This window comes from Salvelinus namaycush, chromosome 27 (assembly GCF_016432855.1).
Source record: "Salvelinus namaycush isolate Seneca chromosome 27, SaNama_1.0, whole genome shotgun sequence".
NCBI classification, from domain to species: domain Eukaryota; kingdom Metazoa; phylum Chordata; class Actinopteri; order Salmoniformes; family Salmonidae; genus Salvelinus; species Salvelinus namaycush.
The window spans coordinates 21,151,424-21,178,982 of record NC_052333.1 but is presented as its reverse complement, the minus strand read 5'-3'; the positions used below and the strand labels follow the sequence as shown (position 1 = coordinate 21,178,982).

The 27,559-nt window shown below is 43.3% G+C and overlaps 1 protein-coding gene across 1 annotated transcript in view; it reads right to left on the bottom strand.

Annotated features, from left to right (window-relative positions):
• The window catches only part of LOC120022289 (adhesion G protein-coupled receptor B2-like), a 77,026-nt gene that overhangs the window by 36,071 nt on the left and 13,396 nt on the right, over window positions 1–27,559 (bottom strand). Inside the window, exons 6-11 of the mRNA XM_038966191.1 lie at window positions 27,290–27,375; window positions 26,553–26,582; window positions 21,029–21,103; window positions 19,793–19,892; window positions 16,811–16,882; window positions 4,434–4,526 (exon numbers count right to left, since the gene is read on the bottom strand). Coding sequence (XP_038822119.1) covers window positions 4,434–4,526; window positions 16,811–16,882; window positions 19,793–19,892; window positions 21,029–21,103; window positions 26,553–26,582; window positions 27,290–27,375 — 456 coding nt within the window. The remainder of the gene's footprint in view (window positions 1–4,433; window positions 4,527–16,810; window positions 16,883–19,792; window positions 19,893–21,028; window positions 21,104–26,552; window positions 26,583–27,289; window positions 27,376–27,559) is intronic.

The window sequence follows — 27,559 nt, the reverse complement described above, 5'->3', positions numbered from 1 at the left end:
GATGAACATGCAGGAGAGAGGATGAACATGCAGGAGAGAGGATGAACATGCAGGAGAGCGGATGAACATGCAGGAGAGAGTATGAACATGCAGGAGAGCGGATGAACATGCAGGAGAGAGGATGAACATGCAGGAGAGAGGATGAACATGCAGGAGAGAGGATGAACATGCAGGAGAGAGGATGAACATGCAGGAGAGAGGATGAGCATGCAGGAGAGAGGATGAACATGCAGGAGAGCGGATGAACATGCAGGAGAGAGGATGAACATGCAGGAGAGAGGATGAACATGCAAGAGAGCGGATGAACATGCAGGAGAGAGGATGAACATGCAGGAGAGAGGATGAACATGCAGGAGAGAGGATGAACATGTAAGAGAGAGGATGAACATTCAAGAGAGAGGATGAACATGCAGAAGAGAGGATGAATATGCAGGAGAGAGGATGAACATGCAGGAGAGCGGATGAACATGTAAGAGAGAGGATGAACATGCAAGAGAGAGGATGAACATGCAGGAGAGAGGATGAACATTCAGGAGAGAGGATGAACATGCAGGAGAGCGGATGAACATGTAAGAGAGAGGATGAACATGCAGGAGAGAGGATGAACGTGCAGGAGAGAGGATGAACATGCAGGAGAGAGGATGAACATGTAAGAGAGAGGATGAACATGCAAGAGAGAGGATGAACATGCAAGAGAGAGGATGAACATGCAGGAGAGAGGATGAACATGTAGGAGAGAGGATGAACATGCAGGAGAGAGGATGAACATGCAGGAGAGAGGATGAACATGAAAGAGAGAGGATGAACATGCAGGAGAGAGGATGAACATGTAAGAGAGAGGATGAACATGCAGGAGAGAGGATGAACATGTAAGAGAGAGGATGAACATGAAAGAGAGAGGTTGAACATGCAGGAGAGAGGATGAACATGTAAGAGAGAGGATGAACATGCAGGAGAGAGGATGAACATGTAAGAGAGAGGATGAACATGCAGGAGAGAGGATGAACATGCAGGAGAGAGGATGAACATGTAAGAGAGAGGATGAACATGCAGGAGAGAGGATGAACATGTAAGAGAGAGGATGAACATGTAAGAGAGAGGATGAACATGCAGGAGAGAGGATGAACATGAAAGAGAGAGGATGAACATGCAGGAGAGAGGATGAACATGCAGGAGAGAGGATGAACATGAAAGAGAGAGGATGAACATGCAGGAGAGAGGATGAACATGCAGGAGAGAGGATGAACATGTAAGAGAGAGGATGAACATGCAGGAGAGAGTTTGAATATGTAAGAGAGAGGATGAACATGCAGGAGAGAGGATGAACATGTAAGAGAGAGGATGAACATGCAGGAGAGAGGATGAACATGTAAGAGAGAGGATGAACATGTAAGAGAGAGGATGAACATGCAGGAGAGAGGATGAACATGAAAGAGAGAGGATGAACATGCAGGAGAGAGGATGAACATGTAAGAGAGAGGATGAACATGCAGGAGAGAGGATGAACATGTAAGAGAGAGGATGAACATGCAGGAGAGAGGATGAACATGCAGGAGAGAGGTTGAATATGCAGGAGAGAGGATGAACATGCAGGAGAGAGGATGAACATGAAAGAGAGAGGATGAACATGCAGGAGAGAGGATGAACATGCAGGAGAGAGGATGAACATGTAAGAGAGAGGATGAACATGCAGGAGAGAGTTTGAATATGTAAGAGAGAGGATGAACATGCAGGAGAGAGGATGAACATGTAAGAGAGAGGATGAACATGCAGGAGAGAGGATGAACATGTAAGAGAGATGATGAACATGTAAGAGAGAGGATGAACATGCAGGAGAGAGGATGAACATGAAAGAGAGAGGATGAACATGCAGGAGAGAGGATGAACATGTAAGAGAGAGGATGAACATGCAGGAGAGAGGATGAACATGTAAGAGAGAGGATGAACATGCAGGAGAGAGGATGAACATGCAGGAGAGAGGTTGAATATGCAGGAGAGAGGATGAACATGCAGGAGAGAGGATGAACATGCAGGAGAGAGGATGAACATGTAAGAGAGAGGATGAACATGCAGGAGAGAGGTTGAATATGCAGGAGAGAAGTTAATTAAACATGGAAGAGAGAGGATGAACATGTAAGAAAGAATAGAGGGGGAGAATGGGAGGGACCATTCTCAAACGTTCAAACGAACTACCAGAACATTTGAATGGTGGTTACTCTAGTCTTTGGTTGTACTCTAGTTTGAAGACTGATCATCTCAATATGTCCTCCTATCCTCTCAATATATCCTCCTATCCTCTCAATATATCCTCCTATCCTCTCAATATATCCTCTTATCCTCTCAATATGTCCTCCTATCCTCTCAATATATCCTCCTATCCTCTCAATATATCCTCCTATCCTCTCAATATATCCTCCTATCCTCTCAATATGTCCTCCTATACTCTCAATATATCCTCCTATCCTCTCAATATGTCCTCCTATCCTCGCAATAGGTCCTCATATACTCTCAATATGTCATCATATACTCTGAAGATGTCCTCCTATCCTCTCAAGACGTCCTCCTTTCCCCTCAAGACGTCCTCCTATCCTCTCAATATGTTCTCCTATCCTCTCAAGATGTCCCCCTATCCTCTCAATATGTCCTCCTGTCATCTCAAAACGTCCTCCTGTCATCTCAAAATGTCCCCCTATCCTCTCAATTTGTCCTCCTATCCTCTCAATATGTTCTCGTTCCCTCTCAATATCTTCTCCTATCCTCTCAATATGTTCTCCTATCCTATCAATATGTCCTCATATCCTCTCAATATGTTCTCCTATTCTCTCAACATGTCCTCCTATCCTCTCAATATGTTCTCCTATCCTCTCAATGTGTCCTCCTATCCTCTCAAGATGTCCTCCTATCCTCTCAAGTTAGTTTATGGAAATCTTAAATCATAAGGCCTTCTTATTACTGTTATGGCTGTTATGTCATGTCATGTCTATAACAGGCTTATGAAGGCTTTATAACACAGGGTTCTAGTAAAGTGTGCCCTTTTCATTGAGTCGCATTGAGCCTTTTATGAGGGATTAATTCAGGATTATACCATTTGGAAAATGACTGTTGGAAACACTCTGGATTTACCAATTGATTTGATATGACTGCTTTTAGCACAGCGCTCCGTGTTAACTTTGGCAGGAGTAGGTTTCCTCATAAATAAGACCATTCATATTACCTGAACATGTGCCATCACCAGGAACAACCCTGGGCCATATCTTTTTCAGGTCAGTGATTTGAGGCAAGGAAAAACTCTGAACCTGACAGCTTTGAAGAACAAATTCACGACAAGTACTTTCCAATAAAAAAAAACGTGTTTTGGTCATTTGCAGTAAATCATCAGCCTCCTAACATTCCTAGCGGCCCATTCAAGAGAGCCAAAATATTACAGTAAATGACTGTGTGATAAATAAAACTAAAGGGGAAGGAGTGGTCAGCGTCGGAACCTTCATAACTAATACAAATGACAGAACGTTGTGACCTGGTCGACATTGGGAGGTACTTCATGTCTTTATGATTTACAAGAGTATTACGATTTTGGACAAAGTAACCTTCCGTGTAACTTATAGGCTAAACAAACCTGCCGCAGTCACCGCCGAGTCAATACAAATGTGAAGAAAATATGAAAATAACTGATTACAGGTGCGCTGAGAAAATATCTTTAGGAGGGACTGGAAATAGACCATCAATTTTGACTAGGAAATTAGTCCCTTTTTTTAGCCCTTTTTCTCCCCAATTGGTAGTTAGTCTTCTCCCATCGCTGCAACTCCCGTACGTACTCGGGAGAGGCGAAAGTCGAGAGCTGCGCGTCCTCCGAAACACAACCCAGCCAAGCCGCACTGCTTCTTGACACACTGCTCGCTTAACCCGGAAGCCAGACGCATCAATGTGGCAGAGGAAAAACCGTACAACTGTGAACTGAGTCAGCGTGCATGAACCCGGCCCGCCACAAGGAGTCGCTAGAGCACATTGGGACAAGGACATTCCAGCCGGCCAAACCCTCCCCAAACCCTCCCCTAACCCGGACAATTGTGCGCCGCATCATGGGTCTCCCGGTCGCAGCCGGCTGCGACACAGCCTGGGATCGAACCTGTAGAGATGCCTCTAGCACTGCAAAGCAGTGGCTTAGACCGCTGCACCACTCGGGAGGCCCTAGTGGGCCAAAATCGACAACTCTCAAATCCTCTCAAAACCCCACAAGTGCATTGGGTGTAGGGTCTAGTGGTCGATTTGGGATTGGGATTATAAATAGCGAAGGGCAGTATTTGGAGAAAAGGACCAACATGATGTGGTTACGTAGCCTGGTCCCAGAAGTTGGCAAGACAGCACAAACAGATCAGGGGCCAGACTAGTAGTGGTTATGGGTCTAATATGGGATGAAATGGAATGTTATTCACCATGATCTGCACCTGTCCATTCTTGCATGAGTCCGGTGAGTTCTCGCTGTCATCTTTACATCCCCCTATCCGACAGCGCACTGCGTCCTGGACCTTGAAGAGAGGGATGAGGAGCGAAGGAAGGAAGGAGAAGAGGAGGGATAAGGGGAGGAAAGGAGAAAATTGAAGGTCTTTATTGGTTAAGTTCACAACATTAAGACTACCATAGACACTATGTTCATGTATACAGTACTGTACACATGTTTATTGGGTTTCAACCAACACTCTTAGAAAAAAGGGTTCATTTAGGGTTCTTTATAGAACCTTTTGGTTCTTTGGACAAGAGTAAAGAACCCATTACTATAAAAGGTTCTATATATATATATATATATATATATATATACCCAGTGAAGGCAAAGAACCTTGAGGGTTGTATCAATACCCGATAATGTAATGGGGATTTTTAGAAAACAACAGCTAACAAAAGCTAACCCAGTCACATCAAACTGTGAAATGACAGCTAACATTCCCTTTTCATTTGTTTCAGCTGTTTTGCATTGACATTTATTCCAATGTAATGATGCTCCATTATGATATCACCTGGTCAGAAAAATGGCTAGCTGACATCTGACCCCGTTAGCTCAATTTGGCAGAGGGAAGATTGAATTCATATGTTGCAGAGGTCTGAGTGGCAAACAGCAAGGTTCCTACAAACCTGTGTTGTTGCAAACTTAATGCTAGCTAGAAGCAAAATTAACAACAATAATAGTATAAAAGCATACACTCTTAGGGAGTGTTCGTAAATTCAATCTGGAGTGCCAGAGTGCGCTCAGTAAATTCAGAGTTGTCAGATTGTCCATTAGTAAAGTGTTTCGCTCTCGGAGCATTCAGACCACACACTGGACGCTCTGGCCGAGTAGTAACACCGATCTGAGCGTTCTGACCTCACAACAGTCAAGCACCCAAGCTAACTGGCTAAAGTTGGCTAGCTTGCTAGCTACTTCCAGACGCAAATGAGAGAACACCTCATTCTGACCATTTTACTCACCCTAGCAGAGGTGGTTAGGCTGTTTTCATGTTGTCTAAAGCGTTGGTGACTGTAACTGTGATGCTGGCAACAATTTACTTAATATTTTTTTTTTTACATTTACTGACACGCGTTCGTAAATTCATCAGTTATTCTGCTCTCTGGCACACTCAGAGGTGAGTGCTCTGAAATCGGAGTAGATAGCCAGAGTGAATTTACGAAAGGGGCTCTATATAGAACCTTTTGGTCAATTCATAATGTAACTGCCCTTCCGATTCAAAAACCAACCCTCATTCCAGCATGACAATGCAAGTAGCCTACCAATAAGCACGTTATTGTTCAACGTATTAAGGTAATTTAATTCAAACATATGAAGCCAAAGTCATATGATAAACTACAGGCTATATAAATACATTTGAAACTTTATTTAACTAACGTTAAACAGAAAAATCCAGGATACTTTAATTCTCCACTTTACAAGCTAGCCAGCCAACTCTTTCAAATAAACATACTTTTTAATGATGGTATGTTCCAAATAGAGCTACAGACCCAGCCTGACATTGGAAATGAGCTAGTTGTTCCTTTTATTTCAGTATTTCAGTGTGGAGTCAGGTGAGTGGACTATGCTTCATGGAGGCATTAGAAGACTGTTGATGACTGAGAGGAGGTATGTATAAATAATTTTTAATAGCTTCAGTATAATAAATCTTGGTGATTCAATAGCCTACTTAATCATTACATGACTTTTAACACACTGTCTCTGAGTTGTGCAACTTCTGGCAGTAACCAAGAACTATAAGAGGCAGTGAATCTCACTTCGATTGCTGCTGACAACAACTGCATGTAAGTTGTTCTTTAACATCATAATTATTATATGTCTGCATAGCATTTGGTCTTCATTTTGCAGATTAATTCATGCTTATTTCCAAAGATTAACTTGTGTTTTTGGTCCTTTTTTAGGCAACAACCCAAACTGTACTGGTGGTAGGTAGCCCAGTTGTAACGCTCGTCTTTATGTGGAAGAGAGGAGGACCAAGGCGCAGCGTGGTGAATGTTCATGATGTTGAATTTTAATGATTTATCCAACTAAACAGAACACTGACAAAATACAAAATAACAAAACGACGTGAACAGACCTGAACTTGAGAACATAAAACATGAACGCACGAACAGGAACAAACGAACGAACGAAACGAAACAGTACCGTGTGGTGAACAAACACAGACACAGCAACAATCACCCACAAACAAACAGTGAGAACAGCCTACCTTAATATGGTTCTCAATCAGAGGAAACGTAAAACACCTGCCCCTGATTGAGAACCATATCAACTAGTTGACAATGAACCCAACATAGAAACACATAACATAGAATGCCCACCCAGCTCACGTCCTGACCAACTAAACAATACTGAACAAAGGAAATAAGGTCAGGAACGTGACACCAGTGGTTAAGGAGTTGGACCTGTGGCAGGAATTGGACCTGTGGCTGAAAGGTTGTTGGTTTGAATCCCGGGCTGGGCGCAGGAAAGAAATGGGTGGAATTGATCTGACAACTGGAGGGCTGCTGGGTTCACATCCTCAAAACATTCCCCTACAGTTGGGCCCTTGAGCAAGGCCCTTAACCCCACAACATGCTCTCCATCCAGGGGTGCTGCACTGCAGATTGAACCTGTGCTTGTCTTAGAAAACCTACCTGATCTTTGTGGTTGGGTCAGTGTTTGAAATTCACTGTCTTAACTGCATGTGTGAAGTCTGCTGTTTGGGGGTGTTGAGAATGGAGCAGAAGCCACATTTTCGTTGTTTGCTGTAACTAATGGACAAAGTTGTACTGTATTGTAAAGATGTCAGCCAGAGTTGACATGGGCCAACATTCAAACAAAGAGATGCCTCCCTGGTCACCGGTGCATATTTCCAAATGATGTTAGCATATACAGTAATGACAATACATTCTAAAAACTATGCTGGGGTTGTTTTGTCCATTATTTAATTGTTTATTAAATTATATTCTTAGAAAAAAATATGACTATTTAACAGTGGTAGCCATAATTCATAAATGGCACCATGCAGGGTTCTATATGGAACCCCTTTGATTCAGTGAAGAAAAACCTCTAGGGTTCTGATCAAAGAACCCTACAAAAGGGTATGTTATACCCACCGTTATTTTAACCACCGTTATTTTAATATGTTATACCATGGCATTGTTGAAGACTCATTTCTGATCGACTTGAAGGGCATTCTAGAGAATATTTTATTTCCCTATAGTGCACGGTATATCAGCACGGTAGAATTCAATGGCTATACTTAATTCTTACATGTTCTATGTTTGAGCTGCTTTTGAAATAAAAAGTTGAATTGAACAAATTATTGACATTAGATTTTCATAACAGCAAGCTAGGACTGCAACAAGCTCTCACAGTCTCAGGTCAGAATTAGACGTTCATACATGTTTCTTAAACATACCATTTTGAAGTTGTTTCAAAAGTAACATTTTGAAGTGTATGGTTACTTCTCTGTATCATTCCATGGTTCCGTTTTATCTCCAAGGAATTATGGTTAGGTATTAACTCTGAATGATTAAGGTAAGGGTTAAGGTTTGGGACAGACTTAAAACCCAAATATCAAAAACAACTTCCTATCGGGGGATTTGAAAATTCAACCTTTGGAACCAGAGGCTTACGCCCGTCTGCCATCCCTGTCCACAATGCCCTAGCAAAATCAAAGCCTACTTGAAGGTAACAGCGCTCCCCGTTGTCCCTAGTGGCCAGTTTTCACGTCATCTCCTGACGTCCTCAGACACGGATGGACATCGAATACTGACTTGTAATATGCCTGAGGACTGATGGTTTGGTTAGCTAAACTAGCAAGTCTGTTTGTTTGGTTACCAAGTCAACTACTCTCTCTATCTAGTAAACGTGCTAGCTACTTCAGTGGATGTTGAGCACATTTCTACTAGCAAATGAACACATTTCTAGCAGTAAATGTGTTCAATCTGACCATGATATGAAAGAGATAATCAACTCTGGGCTCTATGCGATAGCAGAGTGGAACTGACCTTCCATGGAGTTGGATTATATTCCAAAGAACGCATAGCCCCTTGTTGATTATCCCTCACATGCAGAATAGTTTATTACACTTCATCAACATGCATTGCATCATTATTGGCTTTTAATAAAGGTTAAAAATCTCAGTTTCTTAAATGTGTTTGTTAGCTTTTAATACTACTGTATTCATTAAAAAAAACACTATTTGAAAACATCCAAAGAAAAAGAAAGCGAGAGAATAGAAATAAAGACAGAGACTGAGAAAGTGAGATAGAGAACTGAAGAACAAAGAGCAGTACTGTAAAGTACTTAAATAAAAATACTTTAAAGTACTAGTTAAATCGTTTTTTGGGGTATGTGTACTTTACTGTATTATTAATATTTTTTACTACTTTTACTTTTACTTCACTAAATTACTAAAGAAAAGAATGTACTTTTTACTACATACATTTTCCCTGAGACTCAAAAGTACTCGTCACATTTTGAATGCTTAGCAGGACAGGAAAATGGTCCAATTCACACACTCAAGAGAACATCCCTGGTCATCCCTACTGCCTCTGATCTGGTGGACTCACTAAAAACAAATGCTTTGTTTGTAAATTATGTCTGAGTGTTGGAGCATGACACTGGCAATCCGTAAATAATAAAACGTAAAAAAACAATTGTGCAGTTTGGTTTGCTTACTATAAGTAATTTGAAATAATTTATACTTTTACTTTTACCTTGATCCTTAAGTATATTTTTTCAATTACATGTACTTCCAATGCTTAAGTATATTTAAAACCAAATACTCTTAGACTTTTACTCAAGTGGTATTTTACCGGGTGACTTTCACTTTTACTTGAGCCATTTTCTATTAAGGTATCTGTATTTTACTCAAGTATGACAAATGGGTACCAAAAGTACACAGTTGTTGAATCTAGATAGGCAGCCAGTCTACTGAGGCTTCCGTTAGGAGGATAATACTATTAAAACAAAGATATGGTGGTAACTGACGCCAGAGACACAGCGCTCAGAGATATAGCATATTGTTTGCTTTTCTCTGATACTTTCACTAGGTAAGCTAACGCTGGGTGGTGGGTATGCACTATGACATTTACACCCACATTACCTTTGGCATCACAAGTCACTTGAGAGAGAGAGCTAATAACAAGGCTTTCACATTCAGGCCTGCCCCGAGTGATAAAATACACCTGATGGAACAGCGGCGACTGTGAAGACACACCAATACAGGCACAGACACATGCATACACACACACGATAACATACGCCCTAATACACACATGTACAGATGGATTTTGTATTGTACATATGTGGGAATAGAGTAGTGGCAGGAGGGCAAACACTTAATGTGTTGTGAAATCTGTTTTGAATGAATTGTAATGTTTTTTATATTGAATAACTGCCTTAATTTTGCTGGACACCAGGAAGAGTACTGAGGATTCATAATAAATACAAATACATTCAACAACTTCACTGTTGAATTTTGGGCATAATGTGCATTGGGGACAATGATAATAATGTAAAAAAAATAAGATACTTGAACCAGTGCTTAACTTCGAGTGAAATAGGTGCAGGACTCATTTTGAGTGCTGGTACTGTTTATATGTACACTACATGACCAATCGTCGAACATCTCATACCAAAATCATGGGCATTAATATGGAGTTGGTCCCCCCTTTGCTGCTATAAAAACCTCCACTCTTCTGGGAAGGCTTTCCACTAGATGTTGGAACATTGCTGCAGGGACTTGGTTCCATTCAGCCACAAGAGCATTAGTCAGGTCAGGCACTGGTGTTGGGCGATTAGGCCTGGCTCGCTGTCTGCGTTCCAATTCATCCATTCAATGCAGGCCAGTAAAGTTTTTCCACACCGATCTAGATCGGTCAAACCATTTCTGTATGGGCCTCGCTTTGGGCATGGAGGCATTGTCATGCTGAAACAGAAAAGGGCCTTCCCCAAACTGTTGCCACAAATTTGGAATCGCAGAATCATATAGAATGTCATTGTATGCTGTAGATTTCCCTTCATTGGAAATAAGGGGCCTAGCCAAAACCATGTAAAACAGACCCAGACCATTATTGCTCCTCCACCAAACTTTACAGTTGGTACTATGCATTCGGGCAGGTAACGTTCCCCTGGCATCTGCCAAACCCAGATTCGTCTGTCGGACTGTCAGATGGTGAATCATGATTCATCACTCCAGAGAACGCGTTTCCCCTGCTCCAGAGTCCAATGGCGGCGAGCTTTACACCACTCCAGCCCGACGCTTGGCATTTCGCATGGTGATCTTAGGCTTGTGTGCGGCTGCTCGGCCATGGAAACCCATTTCATGAAGCTCCCGCCGAACAGTTCTTGTGCTGATGTTGCTTCCAGATGCAGTTTGGAACTTGGTAGTGAGTTTTGCAACCGAGGACAGATTATTTTTTAGCGCTATACACTTCAACACTCGGCGGTCCCGTTCTGTGAGCTTGTGTGGCCTACCACTTCGCGGCTGAGCCATTGTTGCTCCTAGACATTTCCACTTCACAATATTAGTACTTAAAGTTGACCGGGGCAGCTCTAGCAGGGCAGAAATTTGATGAACTGACTTGTTGGAAAGGTGGCTTGCTATGATGGTGCCTCATTGAAAGTCTATTGCCAATGTTTGTCTATGGAGATTGCGTTGCTGTGAGCTACACCTGTCAGCAACGGGTGTAGCTGAAATAGCTGAATCCCCTCATTTGAAAGGGTGTCCACATACTTTTGTATGTACAGTGCGTTCGGAATGTAGTCAGACCTCTTGACTTTTTTCCACATGTTACGTTACAGCCTTATTCTAAAATGGATTAAATAAAAAAATGTCCTCATAAATTTATACACAATACCCCATAATGACAAAGCAAAAACCTTTTTTTTCTCCATTGACAAAAAATGTGCAGTGTGTAACCAGCTTAACATGGATAGGACACATGAATGCACGTATACAGATGCACATATCACACACAATAACGACACTGACACGCTGTGATGACAAATCGTGTCTATGACCAAAGGCCATATTTAGACATCCATTTTGTTTCTGGTTCTTTCATTCATCTCTTTTATTGCATTCAGTTTGTTTTATTCTCCTTCATTTAATTATTTTACGACAAAGTGTGTTGCTGTTTTAAATTGAATTTAATTCAGCTTGATTTGAGTTTGATTTGAAGTGTGGTTGTTGTCCATGACTCAATAAACTCTGCTAATCTGTAATCTGTGACCAACCATCCCTCCATGATATCAGTGAACCATGTCTTCACCTGAGGACAGAGACAGTATGACCTGACCTCAATCTGAGCGGCTGAGTAGGACAACAAATCGCCACCCTATGAGTGGAATCTGAGAACAGAACACTGAAGTGAGCTGCAGAGCCAAATAAAAGCCATCTTCACTCACAGTGGGTGTTCAGCGTGTGTTCCGTGTGTGTGTGTGTGTGTGTGTGTGTGTGTGTGTGTGTGTGTGTGTGTGTGTGTGTGTGTGTGTGTGTGTGTGTGTGTGTGTGTGTGTGTGTGTGTGTGTGTGTGTGTGTGTGTGTGTGTGTGTGTGTGTGTGTGTGTGAGAGAGAGAGAGAGAGAGACTGCATATTGGATCAGAGCAGAGGCAGTGTCAGATGAATTGGGCATTTACTGCATTATCGCCTCTCTCTCTCTCTCTCTCTCTCTCTCTCTCTCTCTCTCTCTCTCTCTCTCTCTCTCTCTCTCTCTCTCTCTCTCTCTCTCTCTCTCTCTCTCTCTCTCTCTCTCTCTCTCTCTCTCTCTCTCTCTCTCTCTCTCTCTCTCTCTCTATCTATTAATTCAAGGGCTTTATTGGCATGGGAAACATATGTTAACATTGCCAAAGAAAGTGAAGTAGAAAATAAACAAATGTGAAATAAACAATAAAAATGAACAGAAAACACTACACTCACAGAAGTTCCAAAATAATTTAGACACTACAAATGTCATATTATGTATTAATTACAGTGTTGTAACGATGTGCAAATAGTTAAAGTACAAAAGGGAAAAGAAATACACATAAATATAGGTTGTATTTACAATGATGTTTGTTATTTACTGGTTGCTCTTTTCTTGTGGCAACAGGTCACACATCTTGCTTCTGTGATGGCACACTGTGGTATTTCACCCAATAGATATGGGAGTTTATCAAAATCGGGTTTGTTTTCAAATTTTTGGTGGATCTGTGTAATCTGAGGGAAATATGTGTATCTAATATGGTTATACATTTGGCAGGAGGTTAGGAAGTGCAGCTCAGTTTCCACCTCGTTTTGTGGGCAGTGTGCACATCTTGAGAGTCTGCCTACCTTTCTACCTTTCTCAATAGCAAGGCTATGCTCACCGAGTCTCTACATAGTCAAAGCTCTCCTTAAGTTTGGGTAAGTCTTAAGTATCGGCCTACTTAAGTATCAGCCTAATTCTTCTCTGCATGCATTATTTGGTGTTTTATGTTGTACAGTACACATAGGATATTTTTGCAGAATTCTGCATGCAGAGTCTGAATTTGGTGTTTGTCCCATTTTGTGAATTATTGGTTGGTGAGCGGACCCCAGACCTCACAACCATGAAGGGCAATGGGTTCTATAACTGATTCAAGTATTTTTAGCCAGATCCTAATGTATGGTATGTCAAATTTGATGTTCCTTTTGATGGCATAGAATGTCCTTCTTGCCTTGTCTCTCAGATCGTTCACAGCTTTGTGGAAGTTACCTGTGGTGCTAATGTTTAGACCAAGGTATGTATAGTTTTTTGTGTGCTCTAGGGCAACGGTGTCTAGATGGAATTTCTATTTGTGGTCCTGGCGACTGGACCTTTTTTGGAACACCATTATTTTGGTCTTACTGAGTTTTACTGATCTAGGTGCTGCTGTAGGCCCTCCTTGGTTGGTGAAAGAAGCACCAGATCATCAGCAAACAGTAGACATTTGACTTCAGATTCTGGTAGGGTGAAGCCGGGTGCTGCAGACTTTTCTAGTTCCTCGCCAATTCGTTGATATATATGTTGAAGAGGGTGGGGCTGTTTTTTGCCTATTTTAAACGCACACCTGTTGTTTGTGTACATGGATTTTATAATGTTGCATGTTTTTCCCCCAACACCACTTTCCCTCAATTTGTATAGCAGACCCTCAAGCCAAATTGAGTCAAAGGCTTTTTTGAAATCTACAAAGCATGAGAAGACTTTGCCTTAGGGTGTGCAGGGTGATTACGTGGTCTGTCGTACGGTAATTTGGTAAATAGCCAATTTGACATTTTCTCAGTACATTGTTTTTACTGAGGAAATGTATGAGTCTGCTGTTAATGATAATGCAGAGGATTTTTCCAAGGTTGCTGTTGACACATATCCCACAGTACTGTAGTTATTGGGGTCAAATTTGTCTCCACTTTGTGGATTGGGGTGATCGGTCCGTGGTTCCAAATATTGGGGAAGATATGCCAGAGCTTAGGATGATGTTAAAGAGTTTTAGTATAGCCAATTGGAATTTGTGGTCTGTATATTTGATCATTTCATTGAGGATAACATCAACACAACAGGCCTTTTTGGGTTGGAGGGTTTGCATTTTGTCCTGTAGTTCATTCAAGGTAATTGGAGAATCCAGTGGGTTCTGGTAGTCTTTAATAGTTGATTCTAAGATTTGTATTTGATCATGTATTTGTTTTTGCTGTTTCTTCTTTGTTATAGAGCCAAAAAGATTGGAGAAGTGGTTTACCCATACTTTTCCATTTGGATAGATAATTATTTGTGTTGTTGTTTGATTATTGTTTGCAAATATTCCGGAAGTGGTTAGAGTCTATGGATTCTTCAATTACATTGATGTGCTGTTCCTTCTTTTTCCATAGTGTATTTCTGTATTGTTTTAGTGTTCACCATAGTGAAGGCGTAGTCTCAGGTTTTCTGGGTCTCTATATTTTTGGTTGGACAGGTTTCTCAATTTCTTTCTTAGGTTTTGCATTCTTCATCAAACCATTTGTCATTGTTGTCCATTTTCTTCGGTTTTCTGTTTTACATTTTTAGATTAGAAAGGGAAGTTGAGAGGTCAAATATACTGTTAACTCTTTCTATTGCCAAATTTACACCTTCACTTTTACAGTGGAACGTTTTGTCAAGGAAGTTGTCTAGAAAGGACTGAATTTGTTGTTACCTAATTGTTTTGGGGTAGGTTTCCACACTACATTCCTTCCATCTATATACATTCTTAATGTTACTCAGTTCCTTTGACTTTGATGCCTCACGATTGAGTATTGCTCTGTTCAAGTAGACTGTGATTTTGCTGTGGTCTGATAGGAGTGTCAGTGGTCTGACTGTGAACGCTCTGAGAGACTCTGGGCTGAGGTCAGTGATAAAGTAGTCTTCAGTAATACTGCCAAGAGATGAGCTATAGGTCTACCTACCATAGGAGATCCCTCGAATCCTACCATTGACTACGTACAATCCCAGCGTGTGACAGAGTTGCAGGAGTTGTGACCCGTTTTTGTTGGATATGTTGTCATAGTTGTGTCTAGGGGGACATATGGGGGAGGGAATGTTGTCACCTCCAGGCAGGTGTTTGTCCCCCTGTGTGCTGAGGGTGTCAGGTTCTTGTCCGGTTCTGGCATTTAGGTCGCCACAGACTAGTACATGTCCCTGGGCTTGGAAATTATTGATTTCCCCCTCCAATATGGAGAAGATGTCTTCATTAAAGTATGGGGATTCTGGTGGGGGGACATAGGTAGCACACAGGAGGACATTTTATCTCTATCTATTTTCAACTAGCTTTCTCTCTCTCTCTCCATCCTCTCTAAGTTAACTCTGATTCCCTGCTGGGTACTTTGGCACGCTAATGGCTAGGTCATTCTCATTTCACAGTCAAATGGGTTTCCTTTGGGTCTATAATGTACTCCCTCCCTCCCCCATGTTCACCCTCTCCCCTTTGTGTTCTTCATTATCCCTGTCTCCTTTTCTCTCCCTCTATTTTCTCTGTCACCTCTCCCTCCCTATTTTTCTCCCACTCCCCCTCCTCTCTGCTAAGGTCATTATTTTCATACATACACCCATGTTCCTTATCGCTCTCCTCATTTTCTCCATCCATCCATCTCTCTCCCTCCTCTCTCTGTTTATCACGGTTTCTTTATATACATCTATGTTTTCTCACTCCCTCCTTCTCCCCCACTCTCTCATTTTGCTAATCACATTTTCTATACATCTGTGTTCTCTCACTCCCTATTGGATAAATAACATTTTCCACAGATGTCTGCATGCTCTCTTAACCACTCTCTTTTCCCTCCTTCCCTTCCTCGTTCTCATACACACATTGTTGCTCTGCAACACACCCTCTCTATAGATCCATGAACTCTGTTCATTCAAGCCCAATCATCTTCTATTCCAACCCTCTGCCTCTGTTCCTCTCCTCAACTTCTTTAGACTGTCTCTCGTCCCACTTTGCTCTCCTTCTCTCCACATCTCTCCAATCCAGAGGTAGCCTACTCTCCTTACCCGTTGTGCTGCAGCTATTAGGGATTAGGTTCAGTCCCTGGCAGAGATTTTCATATTTACTCAAATAATTCCCGGATTTAGTTGACTAATCCTACGCTTTTGTGATATTGATTTAACATATATGGCTTAGCGCTTCTGGCATTTAATATTATGTTTTAAACTACTGTATCAGTTTATCCAATAACCTATTTAACTATGCATATCGTAGCTGGAGGAGAGGCTTGGAGATGCCGCGTAGGCATGGAATGGATCAAACCCCAGTGCATTGTGGGTAGCTGGGTATTTGGGCATACTAGGGGGTAGTTTGCAATTGTGTGTGTGTACGTGTGTGTACGTGTACGTGTACGTGTGTGTGTGTGCTTTCGAGTATGTGTGCGTGTGTGTGTGTGCATGCATGTGTGTGTGTGGTAGATGGGTATTTGGTCTCACTAGGGGCCCTGTGTGGGTCTGTGGTGAATGGGCATTGAGGGCATTAGAATGGGGACTTATCGTCTTACTTCATACAGTGTCTTATTAATCTCTTTATAGGCGCCCTGCATCATCTGGACAATGCTGTATTATATTAATATATGCTGGAGCTGTTGGCATATTCACAAGAGTAATCCTTCCTATGTCTGAGCTGATTCTCAGTCTAGCTAGCTAGGTGGTACTGTACACTTCAGTAGGAGAAAGTCAACATACAGTAAACACACAGACAGACAGACAGACAGACAGACAGACAGACAGACAGACAGACAGACAGACAGACAGACAGACAGACAGACAGACAGACAGACAGACAGACAGACAGACAGACAGACAGACACACACACATACACGTGTGTGTTTACACACACACACTAACCTCGCGGCGCATGACACAGTGCACAGTAATGATGACGAAGCCCTGGACAGAGTCAAAGACAGCAAACAGGACCTGAAAAAGAGCAGAACAGAAGTCAGTTAGCATATACAGTAGATAGAGAGACAGAGAGAGAGAGAGAGAAAGTGAGACAGAGAGAGAAAGAGAAACAGAGAGAGAGAAAGAGAGAGAGAGATATAAAGAGAGCGAGAGAGAGAGAAAGAAAGAGAGACAGAAAAAGGAGAGAGAAAGAGAGAGAGCGAGAGAGAGAAAGAGAGAGAGATAAAGAGAGAGAGAGAGAGATAGAGAGAAAGACAGAAAGAGAGAGAGAGAAAGAGAGAGAGAATTTGGGAAACTTATTTTGATAATCTACATCCCACAAAAAGACTTGCAACATAAGCAATTAGAAATCAAGAAAAATTGAACATCCTTGAATCAGACATTAATTAAAAACAACCTAAATCCATTAGATTACCCAATAACCCAACAAGAAATAAATGAATAGCTCAAATCTATAAAATCAAAGAAGGCTTGTGGTCTAGATAACATTGAAATGAAATGCTGAAAAACAGCACACCTGAGTTACAAAATGCTGTGCTTAAATTGTTCAACATGGTATTAACTTCTGGCTACTTTCCTGATGTCTGGAACTAGGGGCTCATCTCCCCTATCCACAAAAGTGGAGACAAATCAGACCCCAATAATTACAGGGGAATTTGCGTAAACAGCAACTTGGGAAAGGTTTTCTGTAGCATTTTGAATTCAAGATTTCAAACCTTTCTTCAAGAAAAAAATGTAATACGTAAATGTCAAATTGGCTTTCTCCCCAACCATCGCACTACTGACCACACCTTACACACTAATTAATAAACATGTCCATCAAAAAAAATAGGGCAAAATCTTTGCTTGCTTTATTGACTTAAAAAAAGTATTTGATTCTATTTGGCACGAAGTGCTATTCTACAAAATTCTCCAACGTGGGCTTGGTGGTAAAGTGTATGAGTTAATACAATGTATGTACACAGAAAACAAGTGTGCAATAAAAATCAAAAACCAAAAAACAGAATTATTTTCACAACGTTGAGGTGTGAGACAAGGCTGCAGTTTGAATGCAAATCTTTTCAACATTTATATAAATGAATTAGCAGAGATGTTGGACCATTCTCCAGCCCCAACACTCACACTATTTGACAGAGGTACCAACCAAAGAAGGTCTTCAACAGAACCTTAACATTCTAGAGCAATATTGCCAAAATTGGGCCTTGGCAGTATTTTTTTTTGTTGTAAATCATGATTTTCCCCAAAAAAACAGATCAGAAACACAAATATAAATTCACCCTGAACAACACCATAATTGAACAGTCAAAAAATGACTCATACCTTGGTCTGACGATATCTGCATCGGGAATCTTTAATATGCAGTCAATGCACTCAAAGAAAAAGCCCGCAGAGCATTGTATGCAATAAAAATGTAATTGTTCAAAATCAACATCCCAATTAGAATTTGGACCAAAATATTTGACAGTGTAATCCTACCAATAGCTCTTTACGGAAGTGAGGTTTGGGGGCCACTCAATAAGCTGGACTTTAATATGTGGGACAAACATCCAATTGAAGCCCTACATGGAGAATTCTGTTGAAAAATTCTAGAAGTCCAGAGAAATACACCAACTAATGCATGTAGGGCAGAATTGGGCCGCTTTCCAGTAATAATGAAAATACAGAAAAGATCATAACATTTTTGGCTAAATTCAAGTCAAAATTCAAGCACTTCAAACCCAAGAACTGAGCCCAGAAACAAGCCCTCTCAGTCAGCTGGTGTTGGACTTAACCAACCAAGCTGACACCATCACTGCTTCAAAAGTAAGAATTCCAATAAACAAAATCATGAACCAATCAAAGGACTCATATTTACAACATTAGAAAAACGAAACAAAATCCCAAAGCCGACTAATTTGCTATTTTTATTATTTTCCTAAACAGAGAATATGAATTGGCTGATTATCTCTACTCTGTCAGAGATACGAAGCAGAGACAGATCCTTACCAAGTACAGGCTGAGTGACCACCGATTGGCAATAGAAACTGTCAGACATAAAAAGACATGGCTACCCAAAGAGGAGCGTGTACGTGGTCACTGCACCACAGGGGAGGTAGAAACAGAGATGCACTTTCTCCTTTACTGTGATAAATATTCCTCACCAAGAGATTCATTATTCACAGAAATGACTCCATTTATTCCAAATGTTTACTTATTAAGCCCAGAGGAAAAACTAAAAATACTCATGGGCGAAGGAGCAATGGCTCCTCTTGCAGCCAAATATGCATTTGCCTGCCATAGCCTGAGGGAAACTGAATAATAACATCTGCACAGTAAACAGTAACTTACTTATTATTAGTATTACTGTTATTACTATTATTGTTATTACTATTATTGTTATTACTATTATTATTGTTGTTTATCATTCCAAATAGTAATGGTATGGGTAGTAGGGTGATGGTAATGATAGCAGTTTAGTGATGGTGGTGGTAGTAGTAGTAGTAGTAATGATGATGGTAGTTGTAGTACTGATTTAATGGTGAAGATGACAGTTATTTAGTTATAAGTTAGTTATAGTTTCATTTTCCATGTTTAGCCTTTTATATGTATTACCTTTCTACTATATTGTTGTTATTTTTGTATTTCATGTTGTATTATTATTTACTACCATTTTATATTATTATTTGTTATTCTTTATCATTTTATTACAATGTATATTGTATACACTGTTGCTTTGGCAATATTGACACAATGATTTCATGCCAATAAAGCAGATTGGTGCATGCAGGTGTGTGTGTGTGTGTGTGTGTGTGTGTGTGTGTGTGTGTGTGTGTGTGTGTGTGTGTGTGTGTGTGTGTGTGTGTGTGTGTGTGTGTGTGTGTGTGTGTGTGTGTGTGTGTGTGTGTGTGTGTGTGTGTGTGTGTGTGTGAAGACAGCATAGTGTACCTGGAACAGTGTGGAGCGGCGGTCGGTGATGGCCAACACAGCAGACATCCAAGTCAGAGCCAGCAGAGGGAGAACTACACAGGAACTCCACAGGGACGCCCTGAGAGAGAAGAAAGACCGGAGAAGAGGGAGAGGAGATGGAGAAGATAGGAGAGAAGAGGAGATGGAGAAGATAAGGGAGAAGAGGAGATGGAGAAGAGAGGAGAGAAGAGGGAGAGGAGATGGGGAGGAGAGGGGGAGGAGAGGAGAGAAGAGAAAGAGGATATGGAGAAGAGAGAGAAGAGGGAGAGGAGATGGAGAAGAGAGGAGAGAAGAGGGAGAGGAGATGGGGAGGAGAGGGGAGAAGTGGGGGAGGAGATGGAGAAGAGGGAGAGAAGATGGAGAGGAGAGGGGAGAAGAGGGGGAGGAGAGGAGAGAAGAGGGAGAGGAGATGGAGAAGAGGGGGAGGACATGGAGAGGAGAGGAGAGAAGAGGGAGAGGAGATGGAGAGGAGAGAAGAGGGGGAGGAGATGGGGAGGAGAGGGGAGAAGAGGGGGAGGAAAGGAGAGAAAAGGGAGAGGAGATAGGGAGAGGGGGAGAGAAGTTCAGCCTCCAGAATCTGGGATGGCAATTCTCTCATAACACATTCACACATGCGAGTGTGCACACAACCACACACAAGAGCACACACACAAACCCACAGCGACACACGAGCACGCACACAAACCCACAGTGACACACACGAGCACGCACACGAACACAGAGTGACACACACGTCCGTTGCTCTCCAGACGGTGTGATGGATGTAGAACGCGGCCAGGTGAGAGACGGATAACTGACAGCTGTCTATAAGGGGTCTGCTGATGTGAGACCCCAGCATGAGTGTGTGTATGTGTGTGTTCCCTCTGGTTACCCATGAAATCTGACACCAATTGAATATGTTCATGCTGTCATAGTTTCATATCCAAAGTGTTAGACTGTCAGAAAGACAGGCAGATCTGTCTATAGCCTCAGAGAGAGAGAGAAAGAGAGAGAGAGAGACAGACAGAGAGATGGAAAGAGGGACAGAGAGAGAGAATGAGAGAGCCGGTGAGGGGGAGATGTAGAAAGAGAGAGATGGAAGAACAGAGATGGTCATATTGACTCTCAGACAACTCTCTTTGCACCCCACCAATGAGAGAGTGAAGAAAGGACAGGAGAGAAGACAGAAAGAAAGAGACAGAGTGTGTGTGTGTGTGTGTCTGTGTGTGGACTAACATGGCGCTGCTGGCTGTAGAGCTGGACATAGCTGTACTTGAGATCACACCACACTTGGAGCATTTCAGGAGCAGTCTGCTACGCGACGCCTCCAGCGGTGGACTTTAAGACACACAAACACACACACACACACGACGAGGGAGGATACACACACGGCGAGGGAGGATACACACACGACGAGGGAGGATACACACACGACGAGGGAGGATACACACACGACGAGGGAGGATACACACACGACGAGGGAGGATACACACACGACGAGGGAGGATACACACACGACGAGGGAGAATACACACGACGAGGGAGAATACACACGACGAGGGAGGATACATACAATGAGGGAGGATACACACACGACAAGGGATGATACACACGACGAGGGAGGATACACACGAGGGGTAGGGCACAAACACAGGCAAGGTGGGAGGAAGGGGAGGAAGGACACACAAAAGACAAAGGAAAACACACAACCGGAAACACACACACACACACACACACATTTAACAAGTAATGGGAGCATTGGGGCGCAAACCACATACACACATTCACACACATGAGAGTGAGGAATGGATGGTTGTGCGGTTGCAAAGGAAGACAAAAAGTACAGAAGGACAGACATAATGGGCACATGGACAAGAAGAGAGGGAGAGGAACACAGGAAAAAAAGGAGAAAAATGTTCAAACCTCAAAGTAGTAGCAATGGACAACAAGTCAGAATACAAAGATCATGACAGAATGCAGTGACAGAGAAACGCAAGCGAGAGGAAGTAGAGCAGAGAGAGAGAGTGAGTGAAAGAGAGGGAGCAGTGAGAGAAAGTGAGAAAAGAAAGAGCAAAGAGGACGCAGAGGAACAGCCAAACAATATAGCTAACACTGATTAATAAGAATGTACAGTGAGACAGACGGGAACTGCCAGGACCAACTGTTTCTCTCCCCCCAGCGTGTGTGTGTGTGTTTTCTGTCCATGACCTATTTCAGTGATGATTAGTTTGTGTGGGTGTTTGGGACAGGCCAGTCTAAACAGCTTGTTGAGGTCTTCTGCTAATGGCCAGTCTGGGGGCCCTGGTCATTACCAATAGGCCTCAGTGGCTCAGTGCTAGAACCATGATACCGATGTGTCTGGACAGTAATAAAGTCATGGTTCGGGCAGAGTGAGTCAAGTTGGTTTTGTGTGTTTGTGTTGAATGCTCTATGTGTGTGTTGAAAGCGGTGTGCGCATTGAAATAAGTGTTTTTTATTGATATCGCTGTGCGTGTACAAATGTGTGTATGTGTGTGTTGGGGGAACTGTGCTGAGGGTTGTTTAGTGCTGACTCAATGTGAAGCTTCATTGACTCTTGGAGTGCTTTCCCTCACATCCGAAACCAGCCGCAGACTGGTGTGTGTGTGTGTGTGTGTGTGTGTGTGTGTGTGTGTGTGTGTGTGTGTGTGTGTGTGTGTGTGTGTGTGTGTGTGTGTGTGTGTGTGTGTGTGTGTGTGTGTGTAGTGTGTGTGTGTAGTGTGTGTGTGTGTGTGTGTGTGTTTCTAGTGCAGTGTGTGTGTGTGTGTGTGTGTGTGTGTGTGTGTGTGTGTGTGTGTGTGTGTGTAGTGTGTGTGTAGTGTGTGTGTGTGTGTGTGTGTGTGTGTGTGTGTGTGTGTGTGTGTGTGTGTGTGTGTGTGTGTGTGTGTGTGTGTGTGTGTGTGTGTGTGTGTGTGTGAAATACTCGCAGAGTACTTGTCCTCTCAGAGGAAGCCAGCCAATGAGGCTACTGAGGTCAGACAGGGAGAGAACACAGCTAGACCATTAAAGAGAGGCTTGCTGCTGCTGCTGCTGCTGAGTGTGTGTGTGTGTGTGTGTGTGTGTGTGTGTGTGTGTGTGTGTGTGTGTGTGTGTGTGTGTGTGTGTGTGTGTGTGTGTGTGTGTGTGTGTGTGTGTAATGCTCAGTGCAGACTGATGGGGCAGTGCGTAGCGTGGCTATGCTACATTAGCCTCCCAGCACATCTCATTGCCTTAGTGCCATCCACAGAAATACACTACAACTAATGGCAAGTTGTCCTATTAGCATGGGGAATGAGGGAATGTGTGTGTGTGTGTGTGTGTGTGTGTGTGTGTGTGTGTGTGTGTGTGTGTGTGTGTGTGTGTGTGTGTGTGTGTGTGTGTGTGTGTGTGTGTGTGTGTGTGTGTGTGTGTCTGTCTGTCAATCTCTCTGTTTGTGAGGCCCATTTAAGCAGAAGCGTACTGCACCAAAAGGTTCAGTGTTTGCAGGGGGATGAACCGATTTCAAAGGTTGATAGACCGAGTGCGTATGTGTGTGTCTGTGTCTGTGTCTGTGTGTCTATGTGCATTGTGTGCATGTGTGTGTCTGAGGGATCTTGTCCTTGGGTGTTGTTCTCCTTGTGCGTGTGTGTATGTCCTCTGCGTGTGTGTGTCCTTTGTGTGTGTGTGTTAACTGGTTTAATCCCCATGGCGGCTCGGGGGAACAAGCCAATCTACACCCCAGATAGAGAACTATACCATTAACCCCCAGATAGAGAACTATACCATTAACCCCCAGATAGAGAACTATACCATTAACCCCCAGATAGAGAACTATACCATTAACCCCCAGATAGAGAACTACACCATTAACCCCCAGATAGAGAACTATACCATTAACCCCCAGATAGAGAACTACACCATTAACCCCCAGATAGATAACTATACCATTAACCCCCAGATAGATAACTATACCATTAACCCCCAGATAGAGAACTACACCATTAACCCCCAGATAGAGAACTATACTATTAACCCCCAGATAGAGAACTATACCATTAACCCCCAGGGCACCCAGCAACAAGATTGATTTGATTTGACATCACAAGACAGTGGAGAGAAGAGAGAGAAGAGAGAGAAGAGAGAGAAGAGAGAGAAGCGAGAGATCAAATCAATTTGCAGGGAAATTAAAGCATGGATTTGACTGGGAGGACATTGAAATCTCTGCTCATTGGATTAGTACCAATGACAAATCACCGCTGATGGAATTACAGACCAGGGAGTAGAGGAAACCACCCTACTGTACTGCGTGTGTGTGTGTGTTGTGTCTCCGTGTGTGTGTAACTGTGTCGATGCATGTGTGTGTGTATCTGTGTCGATGCATGTGTGTGTCTATATGCCCATACATATGTGTGTGTGTGTACGTGAGACTGCATTATGTTAATTAATCATTATATGTAAACTGTATGCATGTCCATGACCTTAGTCTGTTTCTATATTGTCTACACATTATCATAGTCAATCATGTCACCCTGGAAGCCATTGTCACAGTAGCTACTAGATTTATATTCCTGCAATGCATCTGTAGAGTCAAAATAGACTGAGTGGTATTTATGTCATTGATTTATTGATGTTGACATCCTTGATGTTTGAGTTTCTGCAGTGCATGGTAAATGAAAATGTGTAGGAGTGTTTGTATAGTAATGTCATGAATGGTTGTGTCCTATGCCTGTAAAAAGCCTCTATACTCGCTCATTAACATACTGTATGTGAAGAGTTAAATGCAGTCTATTTGCAGTCTATTTGTGTGTGTGTGTGTGTGTGTGTGTGTGTGTGTGTGTGTGTGTGTGTGTGTGTGTGAGTGTGTGTGTGTGTGTGTGTGTGTGTGTGTGTGTGTGTGTGTGTGTGTGTGTGTGTGTGTGTGTGTGTGTGTATGTGTGTGTGTGTGTGTGTGTGTGTGTGTGTGTGTGTGTGTGTGTGTGTCACGCCCTGACCTTGAGAGCCTTTTTATGTCTCTATTTGGTTTGGTCAGGGTGTGATTTGGGGTGGGCATTCTATGTTTTTGTTTTCTATGATTTTGTATTTCTATGTTTTGGCCGGGTATGGTTCTCAATCAGGGACAGCTGTCTATCGTTGTCTCTGATTGGGAACCATACTTAGGTAGTGCTTTTCCCTCCTTCCAGTGTGGGAAGTTGACTTGTGTTTGTGGCACTTAGCCATCGTGAGCTTCACGGTTGATTTCTTCGTTTGTTGTTTTGTTGGCGTCATTTTCTATAATAAAAGGATAATGTACGCTCACCACGCTGCACTTTGGTCCTCTTCTGTTGACGGCCGTGACAGAAGTTCCCACCAAAAAAGGACCAAGCAGCATGGTAAAAAGGAGGACTGGACATGGGATGACGTCCTGGACGGCAAAGGATCCTGGACATGGGAGGAGATCCTGGTCGGATGGGATCGCCTTCCATGGGAACAGGTGGAAGCAGCCAGGAAGGCGGAGGCAGCTGGAAAAGGGGGCCATCGTTACGAGGGATCACGGCTGGCAAGGAAGCACGAGAGGCATTTTTTGGGGGTGACACGGGTAGATTGGCTGAGTCAGGTTGGAAACCTGAGCCAACTCCTCATGCTTACCATGGGAAGAAGCGTGGTACTGGTCAGGCACCGTGTTATGCGGTGGAGCGCACTGTGTCTCCAGTGCGCGTTCACACCCCGGTGTGCTACATCCCAGCTCCCCGCATCTGCCGGACTAAGGTGAGCATCCAGCCAGGACGGGTTGTGCAGATTCTAAGCTCGAGACCTCCAGTGCGCCTCCACGGCCAAGTGTATCCGGTGCCTCTGCCAAGGACAAAGCCTCCTGTATGTCTCTCCAGCCTGGTGAGTCCTGTGCCTGCGCCCAGAACTGAGCCTCCTGTATGTCTCCCCAGCCTGGTGAGTCCTGTGCCTGCTGCAAGAACCAGGCCTCCTGTATGTCTCCCCAGCCTGGTGAGTCCTGTGGCAGCTCCACGTACCAGACTGCCCATATGTCTCCTCACTCCAGTGATGATCCATGGCACGAAGCCTCCAGTGATGATCCATGGCAAGAAGCCTCCAGTGATGATCCATGGCACGAAGCCTCCAGTGATGATCCATGGCAAGAAGCCTCCAGTGATGATCCATGGCACGAAGCCTCCAGTGATGATCCATGGCAAGAAGCCTCCAGTGATAATCCATGGCACGAAGCCTCCAGTGAGGAGTCAAGGCACGAAGCCTCCCACGACGGCCTACAGTCCGGAGCCTCCAGCGACGGTCCCCAGTCCGGAGCCTCCAGCGACGTTCTCCAGTCCGGAGCCTCCAGCAACGTTCTCCAGTCCGGAGCCTCCAGCGACATTCTCCAGTCCGGAGCCTCCAGCGACGGTCTCCAACGAGGGTGCCCACTCCGGGGCCCGCAACGAGGGTGCCCAGTCCGGGGCCCGCAACGAGGGTGCCCAGTCCGGGGTCCGCAACGAGGGTCCCCAGTCCGGGGTCGGCGACGAGGGTCCCTGCACCAGAGGTGCCACCAAAGTGGGGTGAGCCAGTGGTGGAGCAGGGTCTGCGTCCCAGACCTGAGCCGCCACCGCGGATAGATGCCCACCCAGACCCTCTCCTATAGGTTCAGGTTTTGCGGCCGGAGTCGGAACCTTTGGGAATGGGTACTGTCACGCCCTGACCTTAGAGAGCCTTTTTATGTCTCTATTTGGTTTGGTCAGGGTGTGATTTGGGGTGGGCATTCTATGTTTTTGTTTTCTATGATTTTGTATTTCTATGTTTTGGCCGGGTATGGTTCTCAATCAGGGACAGCTGTCTATCGTTGTCTCTGATTGGGAACCATACTTAGGTAGCCCATTTCCCTCCTTTCAGTGTGGGAAGTTGACATGTGTTTGTTGCACTTAGCCATCGTGAGCTTCACGGTTGTTTTCTTTGTTTGTTGTTTTCTTGGCGTCATTTTCTATAATAAAAGGATAATGTGCGCTAACCACGCTGCGCTTTGGTCCACTTCCTTTAACGACGGCCGTGACAGTGTGTGTGAGTGTGTTCAGGGTTATTTAAAAGAGAGTTGACATACTCATGGTTTCTCTTTGTGTGACTGCATCTTTCTCCATAAGATCTCTTACGCAGATAAGGATGCAGGAACCATAGAAATAGAATCACTAGAGAGATACCCATTGCAGACCCATTGACCTGATTCATGTTTATAGTCATTCTATTTATATTGCTGGAACAAGGAAATATTGTGTACGCATAATAAAATAAAATCATCCCAAAACAGTGAAGAGTCCTTGCCCCTCCAGGTAGATGCTGAGCATTGAATGTAGATGGTTGCGGACACATATTTTGCAGATGTTATTGCAGGTGCTGCGAAACGCTTATGGTTCTAGCTCCAACAATGCATTAATACAACAATACAAATGCAAAAAATGAACTAAGAAATGAATGGTCCATGCATGGTGTGTGTTGGTGTGAGACAGGCAGACTGTTCTAGTTTTATAGTTCTAGGTCTAGTCTACCTACCCAGCTCTTTGCTTTTTAGACTTGTCCGAGATGCCATCTCGAGACATGAGCTTGTTGAAGACCACAATACCAATCAGCATGTTCACCTGGAGAGAGAGAGAGAGAGAGAGAGAGAGAGAGAGAGAGAGAGAGAGAGAGAGAGAGAGAGAGAGACAGAGAGAAACAGAGAGAGAAAGAGAGAGAAAGAGAGAGAAAGAGAGAGATAGGGAGCGATAGAGCGAGAGAGAGAGAGAGACACAGACAGACAGACAGACAGACAGACAGACAGAC